Raw genomic sequence first — 17,080 nt, 5'->3', positions numbered from 1 at the left:
CGTCACCTTCCCGGTGTCCTGGGGACAGGCGACAAGGCCAGGCAGGCCAGGCTGCAGGACACATATGCGTGCGCTTGCTGGTGTGCATCCGTGCACGGGCTCATTGCGGGGGCGGTGGGGGGAGGGGGCATGTGCGCGCGTTCTCCTGTGTGTCCGTATGCCTCTGCTCTCCCGTGTGTATGTGTGTGCCTGTGTGCGTGCTCGTGTGCGTCTGTACATGCCCTTGTTCATGTGCTTGTGTGTGCCCTGTGCACGTGCTTGCGTGTGTCCATGTGTGCGCATGCGTGCAAGGAGACAAGCTGCGGCTACAACTCTGTGGAAGCCGTGGGAAAGGACCAGAGCAGGCAGGAGGGCACACAGGCCACTTGGTGAGGCCGCGATGGTGGGGACAGGGGTGCGCAGGCGGGAGGCAGAGTCAGGTCCAGAGCAGGGCCAGGCTTGTGGGGCCTCACCCAGGTCAACGAGCAAGGTCAGCGCTGAAGAAGCAGCGGCTCCTGGAGACAGCACTGGGAGACCGTGCACCTGCCGGGGTGGGGGTGGGGCGAGGGGGGAATGTTGCAAGTTGCCTGATGTGGGGGAGGGGAGAAATGTAAAACCCTGCCCAACAGCTCCACAAGGAAGACAGCTGATACCTCCAACGGTTGGAAGGAAGACAGGTCTTCTGGGTCCCCGGTAGACCCCTGAGGGCAGCCGGGAGGCCAGCCAGAGCGGGGCACTCCAGGGGACCTGGGGCGATCTAAGGTCCAGAACGTGTGCAGGGCTCACAGAGGAGCAGTGAACAGACACACGGGGAAGTGGTCCCAGCCCCGGATGCGGACACTAAGCTCCAGAGTTGACTCGGGGAACCCTGAGGAGGCGCCGTGTGGAGTCAGGGGGCTGAAGGTCCACGCCCTGCTAAGACAGTCCGTCCCACATTTGAACAAATGGGACCTGCAGCAGAAAGTGGCAACAAAAGCTAGCCGTCACTCTGGAGTAGGAGGGAAGGCCATGCGTCCAGCACTGGGATGGGTTTTAGGAACTGATGCTGCTGGCCAGCTCCCCGCTCCCTCCGGGCGCTCGTGTTGGCATTGGGGTGGGGGGAGCCCGGTCCTGCCCTCACATGGAGCCCATGGCCTGCCAGGTAGGCCAGGCTGCGTTGCAGAACATTAGGTGTATCTTCACATGCTGGTCTGCTCGGAAAGACCCTGAAGGGTCTTGAGGGTGTCAGAATTTTGGACAATCTTTTCCTTTCCTTGTGTCTCGTCGGTGAGACATTTTGACCAAACAGGTGCTTCTACTTGTGAACAAAAGCATAGCCGCCAAGGCCACCCTGGGTCTAGCTCAGTGGCCCTGCCTCTTGCTCGGCAGGAGTGGGGAGGAGGGGGGGGAGGCCGTCTCCCATGGTCACCCAGGCCACGAAGCAGAGAGTTCACCCCATGCCCACGTGCGGCATGTCCCCAGACCCCACGTGGGCATCCACAGGCAGGCAGCTCAGACCTCACTCGGCCACACGCTTTTGGTGCCCCTGCAGCTGCCAGCCGGAGCCCCGCTCTTGTTTCTTGAGAGCAGGGCCCCTGTTGCCAAGGCCCAGGGCCCCTGGGAGTCCCAGGGCCCCTGGGTTGCTCCCAGCACAGCACATAGTAGGCCCTCAGGAAACGGGTGTCTCTAGCTTTCCAGACGAGAATCACAGAATACACACTTTAGGTGTCATTTAAAATCTGATTTCCTTCACTCTTCCTGACACCCCAACACCCAAAGATGTGAACCTTGGATGTTGGGTTTTGATGAGGGTTTTTTTTCTTGCCAGTCCAGGTTGGTCAAAAACGAAATGCCCTACTTCCTCTGGACCATCAAAAGGGACGTCGTTGACTATCACAGCTTGAACTGTGACCAGATGCTGAATCACTATGGGAAGACGGCTTCCTTCACCACCAAGGTGAGTGGGAGGGCTGGCGGGGAGGCTGGCGGGACAGGAGCCCCAAGCACCAGGGCCCTGAGGCTGGGAGGACGACACGTGGACTGGTCACCTCCGGGCTCCTCCCTGGGACCGCTGCCTGGTCAGAGGCCACACCATGCAGTATCGGTGTCCAGAGTCCCTCAGCACCTGCCCCACTGCTGTTCCCAGGGCCCCAAGTGCCCTTTGGCCTGTGACTGTCCTCTGGGCACGCAGGCCAAACCCCAGGCAGGGCGGTGGGGGTTACCGGCACAGCCCGACCTGGGCTTTGCGCCCCGGAGGGGCTCTGGGTCTGGGGGAGAGCCAGGCCACCGCCCCTGCCCTGGGGCTTCCGGCCCCTCCCGTCACCCCCTTTCAGTCCCACAGCCCCCTCCCTGCTACTTCAGGGGCCTGAGGTCCGCCCAGGGTGGACAGGCCTGCATGTATCCTCTCGGGAGAGGCTGGGTAGAGGGGCTTCCTGGCAACAGGGATAACCCGGAGGCTCAGGGGTGAGGCTTACACTGCCACCAGTGCTCCCCGTGGGGGTCTGGCCCCTACACACCCTCGCCAGGCCTCCTGGTGACCTCCTCTGGGGTGTGGGCCGTGCCCGCAGGTGGCACAGTCAGGCCAGAAACCCCACAAAGACCCCCTGGCAGAATAGCCACCAGTGTGCCCAGCAGCCAGTGGGTGCTGCATTTCCCGGCCACGTGGCACTTTTTTCCAAGTGGGGCAATGAGCTGGACCGTGGGGTGCAAAACTGCCAAGCCTGTGTAACAGCCAGTGTTACTTTTGTGGGGCAGCCGTGAGTGTGCCCATGAGCGAGCCCACTCCCTCCTTCCTGGGGCCTGGGCCCAGCACCATCTAGGCACCTGGGAGGTGAGCACAGGACCTACCACCCCTGTCTCCTCCTGGCCTGCACGTCGGCCAGCACAACCAGCTGACGGGGGGCAGGAGGGACTGGGAGGCCGGGGGGGGGGGCACCCCCGCCTCCCGAGAGCCCCTTGGAGCCGGTGCTGCCGGCCGGTGGGCGTTCAGGCTGGTCTGAGTGGACCAGCACACGGGCTGCGGGGGCCTGACGTGCCGCTGTCTCTGGAGATCGGGCTGTGTGTGAACATGCGGAACCTACCGTGGTACGTCCAGGCCGACCCTGACTCCTTCTTCCCACGTTGCTACGGCCTCTGCACCGAGAACGAGAAGCAAGAATTCCTGGGTAAGTCCGTGGCTGGAGGCGAGACCACCGGGCGTCAGGCGGCCAGGGCCCCTCTGTGGCCCACTTTCTCGCTGAGGTGGCTGCGGAAGCCTTTGGAAGGGAGGGGGGGCTGGGCCGCAGCTGCAGGGCTGGACCGGTCCCGTCCCAAGGCCCGGGGGCTCAGCTCCGTCTCACGTGGTGAGGGCCGGTCCAGACGTTTCCATGGGCCGCAGCTGCAGGATGGGAGCAGGAGGCTGACGGGGGCTGTGCAGCCAAGCATCAGCAGCTTGGTTCTGACTGGGCTTCTGGGAGAGGCTGGCGTGGGGCTGGTCCTGTGGGTGACAGGCTCTGGCCTGGGGACAGAGGGAGGACCCACCAAGGGAGGAGAGAGAAGGGGAAGGTCAGGACAGGTGAGCACTGCCCTTTTGGGGGTAACTTGTGTTTCCTGAGCATGGGCCTGGGGCCATGGAGACACGGCATTGCCCTGCCGTGTGATCTGACCCCACCCTGGAGCTCCCAGGAGCAGATGGCTACAGGCAGGACAAGGTGGGGTCCGTGCGGGCTGGAGGTGAGAGGTGCAGGGGAGGAGAGGGTGGTGAGCAGGGGCCTCTCAGAGAGACCCAGAGGGCAGGAGCTCGGAGGGGACCGGGCCGCAGCGGGCAGTGTGCCTGAGTGTGACGGGCAGGGGGGCTACGGGTCAGCAGGCGAGCTCAGGGTCTTTGTTCCGGTGGACAGAGGAGGCTCAGGAGAGAAGCTCTGAGGTCCTGGGGAAGCTGGGGAAGGGAGCTCAGGTTCCGGATGTTTCCCACGTGGCAGCAGCTGCCGGCCGGGCGGGTGGGGTTGGGGTGGGGGGCAGCTTCCTCTGCAATGAGGAAGGGCAAGTTTTGGTGAGAAGGTGTGGGAGTCTCTTGCGGACCTCCCCGAGGGCGCGGGTGGGAGGTGCGTATGGGCTGGCTCACGGGGGTGCCGCCGCCTCTCCGGGCACGAGCCAGCGCTCCGAGCCAGGCCAGCCCTCAGCCTGCGTCTGTGGGACCCAGAGCTGTCCTCTGTGCCCAGCCCCTCGGTCCATGCACGCCAGGAGCTGTGGGAGCCAGCATGTCCAGGGAGGTGCAGAGAGGCTCCTGGGGTGGGCAGGGTCCTGGTGTGTCTGCGGGGGTCTTCTGTCCTCTGTGCGGGGCTGAGGGCACAGGAGCAGGGGGAGGTGGTGAGGGTGTCCATGCACTGTGGCCCCAGGGGGGTTGGGGTGAGCAGGAGAGAGGCAGGGAGGGGGGTGTGCGGGTTCTGCTTCTGGGCCTGTTGACAGGGCCCATGAGAGGCCGGGGCAGAGGGAACGGCCCCCTCGAAGGCAGCGAGGGGGAGGTGAGGCCTGTGGGGCGCCTGGGCTGAGGACAGCTGGTGCTGGCCAAGGTCCCTGGTCCCCGGCTGGAGAGGGGGCGAGGCCTGGGTGTCCTTTCAGACGACTTCCGGCGGACGGTGGCCTCCAGCATCCTCAAGTGGGTGGTCAGGCACCACAAGTGCGGCAGCAGCGGGGAGGCCGGCGACCGCGGCCCCGGCAGCAAGAAAGGTGTGTGGGGCCCGAGGCTGCACCGTGCGGGGAGAACAGTGCAGGAGGGGCAGCGGGCCGTGCGTCCAGGACGGGGTCCTCCTTCCCTGCAGAAGAGGGAGACGGGGAGTGGCTTTCCCGCGTGGTGCAGAGCCACCGTGGCGTTAGGCCTACGACACCCAAAGAAGTTGTTGTTGTTGATTTTGATAAAGCAGCTTTCGGTTCGCAGTGCACTTGCGCAGAAGGTGCAGGGATTTCCCACAGGCCCCCTGAGCCCCCTCCGCCGTCAGCGTCCCCACCGGCTGGTGCCTTTGCTGTGACGGGTGCCCCCGTGTGGACACGTCGTTCTCACGGCGTTTGTAGCGAGCTGCGGTCTTGTACGCGGGGTGGGTTTGGACAGCTGCGTCAGGGCGCGGGCCCGCCGTCACGGTACCAGACACAGTGCTTCCGGTGCCCTGACGTCCCCGCCTGGGGACGGGCCCCTGGCCCCCGCCCCTGGCCACCACTGGTCCTTTCGCTGTCGCCGTCATTCCGCCTTTTCCAGGTGTCATACGGTTGAGAGCATACATACGTAGCCTTCCTTTTCTTTTCCTTTTTATTTATTTATTTTTTATTTTTTTCTCTAGTTTTTTTCTTCTAGTTTTTTTTTCTTCTAGTTTTTTTTTCTTTTTTCTTTTCCTTTTTAAGTTTATTTATTTTGAGAGAGACAAAGACAGTACAAGGGGAGGAGGGGCAGAGAGAGGGGAGAGAGAGAGAATGCCAAGCAGGCTTTATGCTGTCAGCATGGAGCCCCACGCGGGGTCTGATCCCACAAACTGTGAGATCATGACCTGAACCGAAATCAAAAGTCTGATGCTCAACCAACCACGCCAACCAGGCACCCCAAGAACTGACATCTTGACAATAAATCTTTCCTATTCGTGAACATGGAATATCTCACTATTAATTTCATTCTTCTTTGATTTCATTTATCAGAGTTTTGTAGTTTTCCTCATATAGATCTTGAACGTATTTTGTTAGATTTATTTATTTATATATTTATTTAAGTTTTTGGGTGCTAATGTAAACGGTGTTGTGTTTTTCATTTCAAATTCCAATAATTCATTTCTGGTATGTGGGAAAGTGATTGACTAATCACTTATTAGTTCTAGGAGTTTTTTGTCAATTCTTTCAGATTTTCTACATAGATAATCATGTTGTCTATGAATAAAGACAGTTTTATTTCCTACTCAATTTGCGTACCTCTTGTTTTCTTGTCTCATTGCATTAGCTAGGATTTCCAGTATGATGTTGCAAAACCAGTGGTGAGAGGGAGGAGGTCCTTGCCTTGCACTTGATTTTAGAGTGTAAATTTCTCATTTCTCACCATTAAGTATAATGTTAGCTACAGGGGGTTTTTGTATATATTCTTTATCAAGTTGAGGAAGTTCCTCTCTATTCCTAGCTTGCTGAGAGCTTCTGTCATGAATGTGAGTTGAATTTTGTCAGATGTTTTTCTGTATCGATACGATCATGTAATTTTTCTTCTTTAGCCTTTTGATGTGTAATAGATTACAGTAATTGATTTTCAAATGTTGAACCAGTTTTGCATACCTAAGATAAATCTTATTTGATTATGGTGTATAATTCTCTTTATATATTGTGGATTTGACTTGCTAATATTTTAGTGAGGATTTCTGTATTATTGTTCATGAGAGATTTTAGTCTTTAGTTTTCTTTTCTCACGTCTTTCTCTGGTTTTGGTGATAGGGTAATGCTGGCTTCATAGAACGAGGACGGAAGTATTCCCTGTTTCTATCTACTGAGATTGTGGAAAATTGCTCTAATTTCTTCTTTAAATGGTAGAATTCACCAGTGAACCCATTTGGACCTGGTGCTTTCTGTTTTAGAAGGTTATTAATTGTTGATTCAATTTATTTAATAGATACAGGTCTCTCCAGATCATCTATTTCTTTTTGTGTGAATTTTGACAGGTCGTGTCTTTCAATAAATCGGTCCATTTCATCTAGATTATCAAATTTGTGTGCAAAGAGTTCATAGTATTTCTTTACTATCTTTTCAATGTCCATGAGATCTATAATGATGTCTTCTCTTTTTAAAAAAAATGTACTTATTTTGAGGGAGAGAGACAGAGAGCGAGCAGGGGAGGAGCAGAGAGATGGGGAGACACAGAATCTGAAGCAGGCTCCTCACCTTCAGTGCAGAGCCTGATGCGGGGATCTATCCCATGACCATGGGATCATGACCTGAGCCAAAATCAATTCTGACGCTTAAGTGACTGAGCCACCCAGGCACCCCAAGATTAATAAAAATATTCTTATTAAAAATAAGAATAAGAAAAATAAAATATCAAGAATAAGAAAAGTAAAAGTTTGTACTTTACCTTCATTCATTCCTTTTCTAACACTCTTCCTTTCTTTATGTGGAACTGACCTATGTTATTTTCCTTCTCTTTGAAAAACTTGACGTTTCTTGGCAGGTCTACTGGCAAAAAAAATGTCCTCAATTTTTTTTTTTAAATTTTGTCTGAAAGAGTGTTCTATAATCTCATGATTAGGTCTCAGTCTTTAGTGAACCTGTGCCCCCGGACTATGAACGTCACTGTGCTTCTCAGTTTTTACCCCCTTTGGCGGGACAGAGGGCTAGCGGGGGGTGGAGTTGGGTCTTTGCCTTCTCCCAGCAGGTCAGGCTCTGGGCAACTGTTTCTCCTGAGGGCGGGCCTCCTGAAGAACAGAATGCTCTGGCAACTTGCAAGATGGCCCCTTTTCCCTTTCCTTGCCAGAAGCAGGAGGGGATTTTTCTCCCATACTCACTGTGAAAACCAGGTCAAGTTGCCAGAGGTAAGACTGACGAAAGCATGGGGGCCCCCTGAGCCGGACGGTCCTGGAATTTTTAACCCTCAGATCTGTCCACACGGAGCCTTCAGTGGTTCATCAATTACAGTTCAGGTTTCCTGTCCGGGTGTTGGCGTCTGTGGGGTTCTGACCTGGTGAGGTGTGGTTCGCTGTATCCACCTGACCGTCTCTGCAAATTTTGGGGACGATGGTTTGTCCGGCGACCTCAGCTCTGAAGCATCAAAGAAGAGTTGTTGATTCTTTTTACTTGTTGTCAGGCCAGGTTGACAACTTCCAGGCTCCTAATGTGCCTGATCAGAAAACAGAAGTGCAGTTTTCCCCTTGAAAATGGTTATTTTTACGTTCTGTGAATTTCACCACAATGCAGGTTAAAAACGCACGTTGTAATGTCTACAACAGCCGTGTGAATGCAGCGCTTTATCCCGGGCCCAGCACTGCCGGGGTCTGTGAGGCCTCCGCCCACGCAGGGCCTGACCCCCATGCCCACCCTGCCCCAGTTTGTGGAGTTGTTTTCATCCCAACAAGCCTCCTGGTCCCTGGGTTTACCTTTCTTCAGGCTCCTTCCCCATAAGTGCGCGCAGACAGATGCTGGCTGTGAGCTCCTTCTCCCTCAGTGGCTTGGGGGTGGGGGGGCCCAGGCCCGGGCTGCCTCGCGTGGGAGCTCGGCCTCTCGAGGGTCGCTTTCGCCTTGCCGGGGGAGCTCCCCATGCTTCCTGAGACCCAGGGGTCCAGCTTGACTCTGGGGTTCCAGGAGAGTGAGATGCTGGGTAAGAGTGGGTAAGCTCGCAGTGGCTCGCGGGCGTCAGGCAGGACTGCTCACCAAGTACTTAACCGGACACCAGCGTGGGCTCAGGAAAGCCGGGCTTCTGTAGCAAGTCAGGAAGTAGTGTCGCGTTCGTGGGTGCTGAGTGTGGCTGGAGGGCAGAGCAGCGGGAAGGCCAGACGCAGGCGTGGTGCCCAGGTTGGCCGGGCTGGGGCGGCCTGTGTCCGGTGCCCCAGGTGGTCCCCCCTCCACGAGCCTGTGTTTGGGTTTCAGTTCCCGAGAATGCGGAATCCAAGCCCATGGGCCTCTCGGGGGAGCTCGTGGACACCGCATGCAAGGTGTGCCAGGCCTACCTGGGTCAGCTGGAGCACGAGGACATCGACATCTCCAAGGACGCCGCCCAGGACCTCACGGAGGACGAGTGGAAGGACCTGACGCAGCAATACTACTCCCTCGTTGAGTAAGACGCGCCCCGTGTCCCCCGCTCAGTAAGATGCGCTGGGCAGCAAGGCTCACCTACACGGGGGGGGGGGGGGCGGGGGGCGTCTGGGGGGGCGGGGGCTTCAGGAGCTGTCCAGGGAAGTCCCGCCCTGGGACGCCTGGAGCGCCTCTCCGGGGTTGGGGCTCCTGTCAGGGTGCTGGGGTACGCAGATCCCACCAAGTCCCTGTTGGCTCATAAAAGGATGACACTCCCTCGGGGGCTCCTTTGGGTAACGTCGCCTAAAGCATCTTCCACACGGTTCTTGTCTTTTACCTCATTTGAACCCCACGAGTGGGCTCTGGACAGAGCAGAACGCTTGCTTGGCCCAGCCCAGCTGACTCTCCACGGCCTTCAGGGCTCCCTGCCACATGGGAATCCAGAGGCTGAGCTTGGCTCTCCTCCCCGTCTCCCGAAGGGAAGGCCGAGTCCTTCCCGGGGGGCGGGGGGAGACCCAGCACCCCCTGAACAGCGGCCAACAGAGGAGCTGGGGCAGAGGTGACCCAGGCGCCCCTGCAGCAGCAGCAGGACTGTGAGGAGGGTCTGCCCAGAGCCCCCCGCCCCCACCACCCCAGGGACACTGTTGTTCTTTCCTTCCTTCTTTCCTTCTTTTGGATCAATCGAGGGTTTTCTTTTCCTTTGGATCGAGTACAGCTGCGTGTGCTGCTATCTGTCCAGCCGGATGTACTTGTGCACGTGTACCCACCCGGCGAGACCACCACCCAGCTCGGGATGAAAACCATTTGCAGCCCCCGTCAGGCCCCCTAGGCACCCTCCCAGGCAGAGACCCCACAGAGGTCGCACCTGACTGCTCCCGCCGTAACCACTTTCGTTGTGGGATTTCACGGTCACGGACTCACGTGACTTTCGCTTGACTTGGAATCCGTGGGGTTCATCCACACTGTGCGCGTAGCCGGGTTTTCTGCTACCCACAGGCACAGAACTTTCCCTCCTGATGTGGGCGAGCAGCTGGGTTACCCCCGGTGTTTGAACATTTTCCAGAGTGGTTGCACGTACCCGGATGCCAACAGCATTGAGCGTGGGCTCCGCCTCCTGCACGTGGCAGGCAGCCTTGTCGCCACGAGTCTTTTCAGTTTCCTCTTCTTGTTCTTCGTTTGCGCTCCTCTGACGACCGGGCGGTTGGATATCGCTTCAGATGCTTGTCAGTCATTTGAGTATCTTCTTTTGGGAGGTGCTTGTCCGCGTCTCTCGTGTATTCAAAAATCAGGTTGGTTGTGTCTTTTTAAATCGTATCGATTAAAAAATGTTTATTGATTATTTTCTTGTCGTTGTTAACGTTTGTATTATCACCGTCACTGTTCCTATTAGCTTGGCAGTCTTTTTAAAAGGTTCTCTGTGTCCTTTTTTTTTTTTTATTTTTTTTTTTCTGTGTCCTTTTTAAAGTCCAGTGTAGTTGGGATACAGTGTGATGTTAGTTCAGGTGGGCAATCTGGTGACTCAACGCTTCTATCCGTCACCCAGCATTCAGCCCAACAGGTGCACCCCTTAATCCTGATCACCGGTTTCTCCCATCCCCCGCCTCCTCTCCGGCGGCCATCGGTGTGTTCTCTGTAGTTGAGTCTGTTTCTTGGTTTGTTTCCCTCATTTTTCCCCTTTGCTCATTTGTTTTGTTTGTTGAGTGAAATCACGTGGCATTTGTCTTTTTCTGACTTCTTTTGCTTAGCATTATACTCTGTAGCTCCATCCATGTTATCGCAAATGGCGAGATTTCATTCTTTTTCATCACTGAGTAGTATTCCACCGTGTGTATGTATACATGCCGCATCTTCTTTATCCACTCATCAGTCAGTGAACACTTGGGCTGTTTCCATAATTTGGCTATTGTAGAAAATGCTGCAGTAAACATAGGGATGCACGTATCCTTTCGAATTAGTGTTTTCGTATTCCTTGGGTAAATACTCAGTAGTGCAATTACCATTTTTAACTTTCGGAGGAACCTCTACACTGTTTTCCAGAGTGGCTTCGCCAGGTTACGTTCCCGCCAGCAGTGCAAGATGGTTCCCCTTTCTCCACATCCTCACCGACACCTGTTACTTCTTGTAGCTATTCTGACAGGTGTGAGGCGGTATCCCATCATGGTTTTGATTTGTATTTCCGCCATGATGAGTGATGTGGAGCATCTTTTCATGTGTCTGTTGGCCATCTCGGTGTCTTCTATGGGGAAATGTCTGTTCATATCTTCTGCCCATTTTTAAATTGGATTATTTGTTTTTTGGGTGTTGAGTTGTATAATTTCTTTATATATTTTGGATATGGATCCTTTATTGGATATGTCATTTGCAAATACCTTCCCCCATTCCATTCCAAAGGTTGCCTTTTAGTTTTTTTGGTGGTTTCCCTCACTGTGCAGGAGCTTTTTATTTGATGTGGTCCCAGTAGTTTATTTTTGCTTCCATTTTCCTGGCCTCAAGAGTGGTTGTCACATCTTTAAATGGATTTCTAAGAGTACTCTAAGCATTCCTCATTGAGTCCTTTGTTGGATATGTGCATTAAGAATACCCTTTCAGGGATTGTTGGGGGGTGGGAAGGAGGGGAGGGTGGGTGATGGGTATTGAGGAGGGCACCTTTTGGGATGAGCACTGGGTGTTGTATGGAAACCAACTTGACAATAAATTTCATATTTAAAAAAAAATAAAATAAAATAAAGAATACTCTCTCAGGGTGCCTGGGTGTCTCAGTCAGTTGAGCATCTGACTTCGGCTCAGGTCATGATCTCACGGTTCATGGGTTCAAGCCCTGCGTCAGGCTCTGTGCTGACAGCTCAGTCTGGAGCCTGCTTTGGAGTCTGTGTCTCCTTCTATCTCTGCCCCACCCCGACTCATGTCATGTTCTGTCTCTCTCTCTCTCTCTCTCAAAACTAAACATTAAGATAAATAAATAAAATAAAGATTAACTATACTATATAAAAAAAGAATACCCCCTCTTAGTGTATGCCTTGTCTTTTTACCTCTCAATGATTTCTTTTCTTTCTTTTTTTCTTTTCTTTTTTTTTTATGAAGCCCAGTGTTTTGAGTTTTTCTATTATGGTAGGGCTTTTAAGAGTCCTGTTTAAGAAACCTTTACTTATGCAATGTCATGAAAATGTTCTCCTCTGAGTTCTTCTGGATGCTTTAATGTTTTTTCTTTCACTTTTAGCCTTTTGCGATTAATCTTAAATTAAGTTTTGTGTATGGTAAGGGATAAAGATCAATGTTCTGTTTTCTATATACAGACATCCACCACTGATAAACAATAAACATGAGAGGCCATTAGCATAATTAAATGGACATGGGTTTCCGGGGCAGTAGGCCTGAATTCAAACCCTAGTTCTATTAAAGTGTGGCCTCGGGCCCATCACTTAGAAGAAGGACAAACATGAGTTTTGTTGAAACTTGCTTTTGGCCCAGCATGTGATGTGTTTTAGCAAACCTCTCATGCAGACTTGAGGACTAGTAGTGTGTTCTGAAAAGTCAGTTGAGTCAAGTTTCTAAAATCTGTATCTTCGCTGATAACGTTGCCTGCTTGTTCTCTGAGTTACTGAGAGAACAGAATTAAAATATCCAAATACGTTTGATGTTCTTGCATTTCTGCTTTTAGCTGTGTGATTATTCACTACATCCAATTCAGGACTGTTTTGTCTTCCTGTGGTCGGACCTTTTCCTCGTTACAGAATGTCCTCTTTAATGCTATCGATATTTCTTGCGTTAATTCTACTCTTTGTGACGTTAGTGTAGCTTTCCTTTGGTTGGTGTGTGCAAGGTGTGTAGCTTTTTCAACCTTCTTACTCTCAATCTGTTGGTGCCTTTATATTTTGAAGTGGGTCTCATATAAAGAGCATATATTAACGGCTAGGTTTTGCTTTCTGCCCAGTCTTACAATCTTTTTCTGTCGGAGTGTTTTTTCCATTTACACTGAGTCATTATGAATATAGCTGGCTTTAAATTCACCATCTTTCTCTTTGTTGTCTATTTACTGACCTCCTCTTTGTTTCATTATACTTCCTGTCCTACCTTCTTCTTATGAGTGAAGTAGTTCCAATTATTCCGTTTCATCTCCTATACTCTATTTCAAGCTATATATTTTTGTATTTTTAGTGGTTACACTAGATATTACAATATGCAATTTTGACTCATCACAGTCTATCTTAATTTTTTTTTTTTTTTAGCATTTCTTGGACGATTTGAAATCTTACAATAGTTTAGCTCCATTTACTGCCTTCTTCCCTCTATGCTGCTGTGTCATACATTTTACTTCTGTGTAGGTGCAAACCCGACAAGACATGACTGTTACTGTTGCTTTAAACAATCATGGGGCTTGCATCGGGCTCTGTGCTGATGAGAGAGAACCCTCCCTCTCACTCTGCCCCTCCCCCATTTGTGCTCTGTCTCTCTCTATCAAAAATAAAGTATCAAAAAATTTTTTTAAATAAAAATTAAAAACACAAATGGCCAATAAGATGCTCAATACCACTGATCATTAAGGAAATGAAAATCAAGACTACAGTGAGATACTACCTCACACCCATTAGAATGGGCATCATGCTTTAAAAAGCACAGAAAATAACAAATGTTGGCAATGATGTAGAGAAATTGGAAGACCTGTGCACTATTGGTGCGGATGTAGAATGGTGCTGCTGCTGTGGAAAACGCATGGCGGGTCCTCAAAAAGTTAAAAATACCATTACCGTATCACCTAGAAATCTCACCTCTGGGTATGTGCCCGGAGTAAGTGAACGCAGACTCTCGAAGAGATATTAGCACGCCCCTGCTTATAGCAGCATATTCACAATGGCTAAAATGTGGAAGCAACCAAGTGTCCATTGACAGACGAACGGATAAGCAGAACGTACTACGTACACACAACTCAATTATTATTTACCCTTTAAAAGGAAGGAAACTCTGACAGCTGCTACAACACAGATGAACCTCGAGGACAAATGCAGTATGGTTCTACTTGTATGAGGCGCCTGGAGTAGTCAGATTCACGGGGACAGCAATTGGATGGTAGGGGCCAGGGGCTGGAGGGAACATGGGGAGTTGGTGTTCAATGGGGACACGGTTTCAGTTTTCCAGGGTGAACAGAGCTGTAGAGACAGAGGTGGCGATGGTCACACCACATTATCGAGATATTTAATACACTTAAGTGAATATTTTTAAATGGCTCAGATGGCAAATTTTGTTACGTTTCTTTTATGACAATGAAAAACGGAAAAAATATAAGTAGAGGTGAAATAAATGACAAGAGCATAGCAAATGAGAAGGGAGTGAATGGAGTCCCCCTGCTGGGATGCTGTTTGGGAACTGGTAAAGGTCTGACTGAAAATAAGCAATAATAAATCAAGAATGTATATTGTAATCTCTAAGGTAAACCCTGAAAGACAGAAGCAAACGTGCATAATTAGAAATCAAACATAGGAGATAAAGTGATTAACAACATTTAATTAGGATGCTTCTCTATTTAGGTCATAAGTAGTAAGCGGTGGCTACCTGTCATAACAAGTAGGAAAAAAACCCCAGATAAATTGCAAAATTCATGTTTTTCAGAATGTCAGAGGGTTGTGGAAAGGAGGAGGGACAGGTGAGCTACAAGTGGCACAGAAAAGCCGCTCCTGGGTGAGCCGAGTTTGGTGGCCAGGTTATTCCCTAGGAATATCTGACAAATCCGGGTGAAGGTTCAGGTCCAGGCTTGGCCTGAATTTCTTAAGGAATGAAAAGCCACTTGGCCATGTCAACTGCCGTGAAAGACCTAAATCTAGAGGTCAAAACACACGGCCAGTTTTTCCCAGGGCACAGAAGATGGTCTGTCTGGGCTGAAAAGACAGTGAAGCCTTCTAGTTCCGAGGGATTGGGGAAGAAGTTTCTCCTGAAGGACAGGACCTGCAGCAGCATCTGTCAGGCCTACTCTGGAGACACCTGACGCCAGAGCGCACTGAACCTGTCCAGCTACAAGCTGGCTCCGCTCCCGGCTGCCCAGTTGAGGACGTGAGCGCCACACCATATCTACGACGGACGAGAGTGTGAGCCCACCCTGGGGAAAGAGCGTAAACTTCCGCCTTGTATGCCCTTTAGGGACAAGGGCCAGCATACAAACATTACGAGACTGAGAAGAGGCAGGAAAATCTGATGGAGAGTAAGGGCAAAGACAAGTGATATAAGAAGGATGGTCCTGATGCTGGAGTTAGAGCTGGGTAGACGTAAAATCAGCCCGGAGACAGTAGAAGACAAGGCTGGTAAACCTCAGGATGGGCCCATAGAAACTATCCAAACTTAACCTCAGAGCGGAAAAAAGAACGATGAAAACAGCACAGAGCAAAGAGACAGATGAGCCACAGTCACACGGGCTGCTATGCATATAACTGGAGTCCAAGAAGGGGAGGAGCAGAATGAAGCAGAAGGAACAGTTGAAGATAATGGCTGAGAACTTTTCCAAATTGATAAAAGACTCCAACACACAGATTGAAAAACTCTGAAAACTCTAGGCAGAGGACATACAAAGAAAAACACATTGAGGCACCATAAAGTCAGACTTCTAAAAAAGGAAAAAAGAAACAAAGGACATCTTAAAAGGCAGCTTGAGGGAATAAAATCAGTGTTTCAGAGTAGCGGTGGTAAGACTGAGGGCGACAGCTAATTTTCAACAGAAACCATGAACGCTTAAAGACGATGGAATATCATCTCCAGAGTGCTGGGGGGAGGGGCGGGGGTGGGGGAGTGGGGAGCTGCCACTACAACTCTACACCAGAGGAAGGACCTTTGAAAATGAAGACAAACTAAAACCGGAGGGTTCTTTAGCAGCAGAACATGACTGTAACAAATATTAAAGGAATTTTTTCACCCTGAAAGAAATCATCTCAGAGAGAATCACATAATCGCAGAAAGGAATGGAAAGCCCCATGATTGTTGTTTTTTAAACGTTTTTTTGTTTTGGAGAGACAGAGAGAGACAGAGCATGAGCAGGGGAGGGGCAGAGAGAGAGGGAGACACAGAATCCGAAGCAGGCTCCAGACTCCGAGCTGTCAGCACGGAGCCCGACGTGGGGCTCGAACTCACAAACCACAAGATCATGACCTGAGCCTAAGTCAGATGCTCAACGGACTGAGCCACCCGGGTGCCCCTCTTATTGGCCATTTGTAGGTCTTCTTTGGAGAAGTGTCTGTTCAAGCCCTTTGCCCATTTGTGAATCAGTTTGTTTAGTTGTTGAGTTCTCTGTTATGGATATACAGAGATGCATCTAATAGCCCCTATCAGATACATGACTTGGAAACACTTTCATTTCATGGGTTGCCTTTTTATTCTGTTGATCATATCTTTTTTTTAAAATTTTTTTAACGTTTATTTATTTTTATTTTTGAGACAGAGAGAGACAGAGCATGAACGGGGGAGGGGCAGAGAGAGAGGGAGACACAGAATCGGAAGCAGGCTCCAGGCTCCGAGCCATCAGCCCAGAGCCTGACGCGGGGCTCGAACTCACGGACTGCGAGATCGTGACCTGAGCCAAAGTCGGACGCTCAACCGACTGAGCCACCCAGGCGCCCCTGTTGATCGTATCTTTAATGCACACATTTAAAAATTTTCATGAGGTCCAATTTGTCTGTTTTTTTCTCTCCTCGTCGCCTGTGCTTTGCTGTCATAGAAATTGCTGTCAAATGATGTCAGAGAAATCACTGTGAAATTCAATGTCTTGAAGATATTGCCCTGTGTTTTTTTCTTTCTTTTTTTTTTTTTCAACGTTTTTTATTTTATTTTTGGGACAGAGAGAGACAGAGCATGAATGGGGGAGGGGCAGAGAGAGAGGGAGACACAGAATCGGAAACAGGCTCCAGGCTCCGAGCCGTCAGCCCAGAGCCCGACGCGGGGCTCGAACTCACGGACCGCGAGATCGTGACCTGGCTGAAGTCGGACGCTTAACCGACTGCGCCACCCAGGCGCCCCGCCCTGTGTTTTTTTCTAAGACGTTTATAGTTTTTTTGATCTTACATTTAGGTCTTTGATCCATTTTGAATTAATTTTTTCATATGGTTTTAGGTAAGGGCCCAAACTCATTCTTTTGCACATGGATATCCAGTTTTCCCAGCACCATCGTTAAAGAGTCTGTCCCTTCCCCGTTGAATAGTCTTGGCTCCCCTGTCACTGGGCTCTCTGTTCTATTTCATTGGTCTTATGTCTGTCTTTATGCCAGTAACGCACTGTCTTGATTCCTGTAGCTTTGTAGTAAGTTTCGATATCAAAAAGTGTGTTGTCACCCACCTTTGCTCTTCTGTTTCAAGATTATTTTTGGCTATTTGGGTCCCTTGAGATTCTGTTTGAATTTTAGGATGGGTTTTTTTTTTTATTTCTGTGA

At 51.0% G+C, this 17,080-nt stretch overlaps 1 protein-coding gene across 4 annotated transcripts in view; it reads left to right on the top strand.

Moving 5' to 3' along the window:
* Window positions 1-17,080, top strand: part of TTLL8 (tubulin tyrosine ligase like 8) — an 82,390-nt gene that overhangs the window by 13,038 nt on the left and 52,272 nt on the right. For all 4 annotated transcript variants that reach the window (XM_045462950.1, XM_045462952.1, XM_045462953.1 and 1 more), the window contains exons 5-8: window positions 1,787-1,915; window positions 3,008-3,122; window positions 4,558-4,665; window positions 8,536-8,722. In XM_045462950.1, the coding sequence (XP_045318906.1) occupies window positions 1,787-1,915; window positions 3,008-3,122; window positions 4,558-4,665; window positions 8,536-8,722 (539 nt within the window). The remainder of the gene's footprint in view (window positions 1-1,786; window positions 1,916-3,007; window positions 3,123-4,557; window positions 4,666-8,535; window positions 8,723-17,080) is intronic.

Source organism: Leopardus geoffroyi, chromosome B4 (assembly GCF_018350155.1).
Source record: "Leopardus geoffroyi isolate Oge1 chromosome B4, O.geoffroyi_Oge1_pat1.0, whole genome shotgun sequence".
Lineage (NCBI taxonomy): Eukaryota > Metazoa > Chordata > Mammalia > Carnivora > Felidae > Leopardus > Leopardus geoffroyi.
This window is presented reverse-complemented; position numbering and strand designations above follow the sequence as displayed.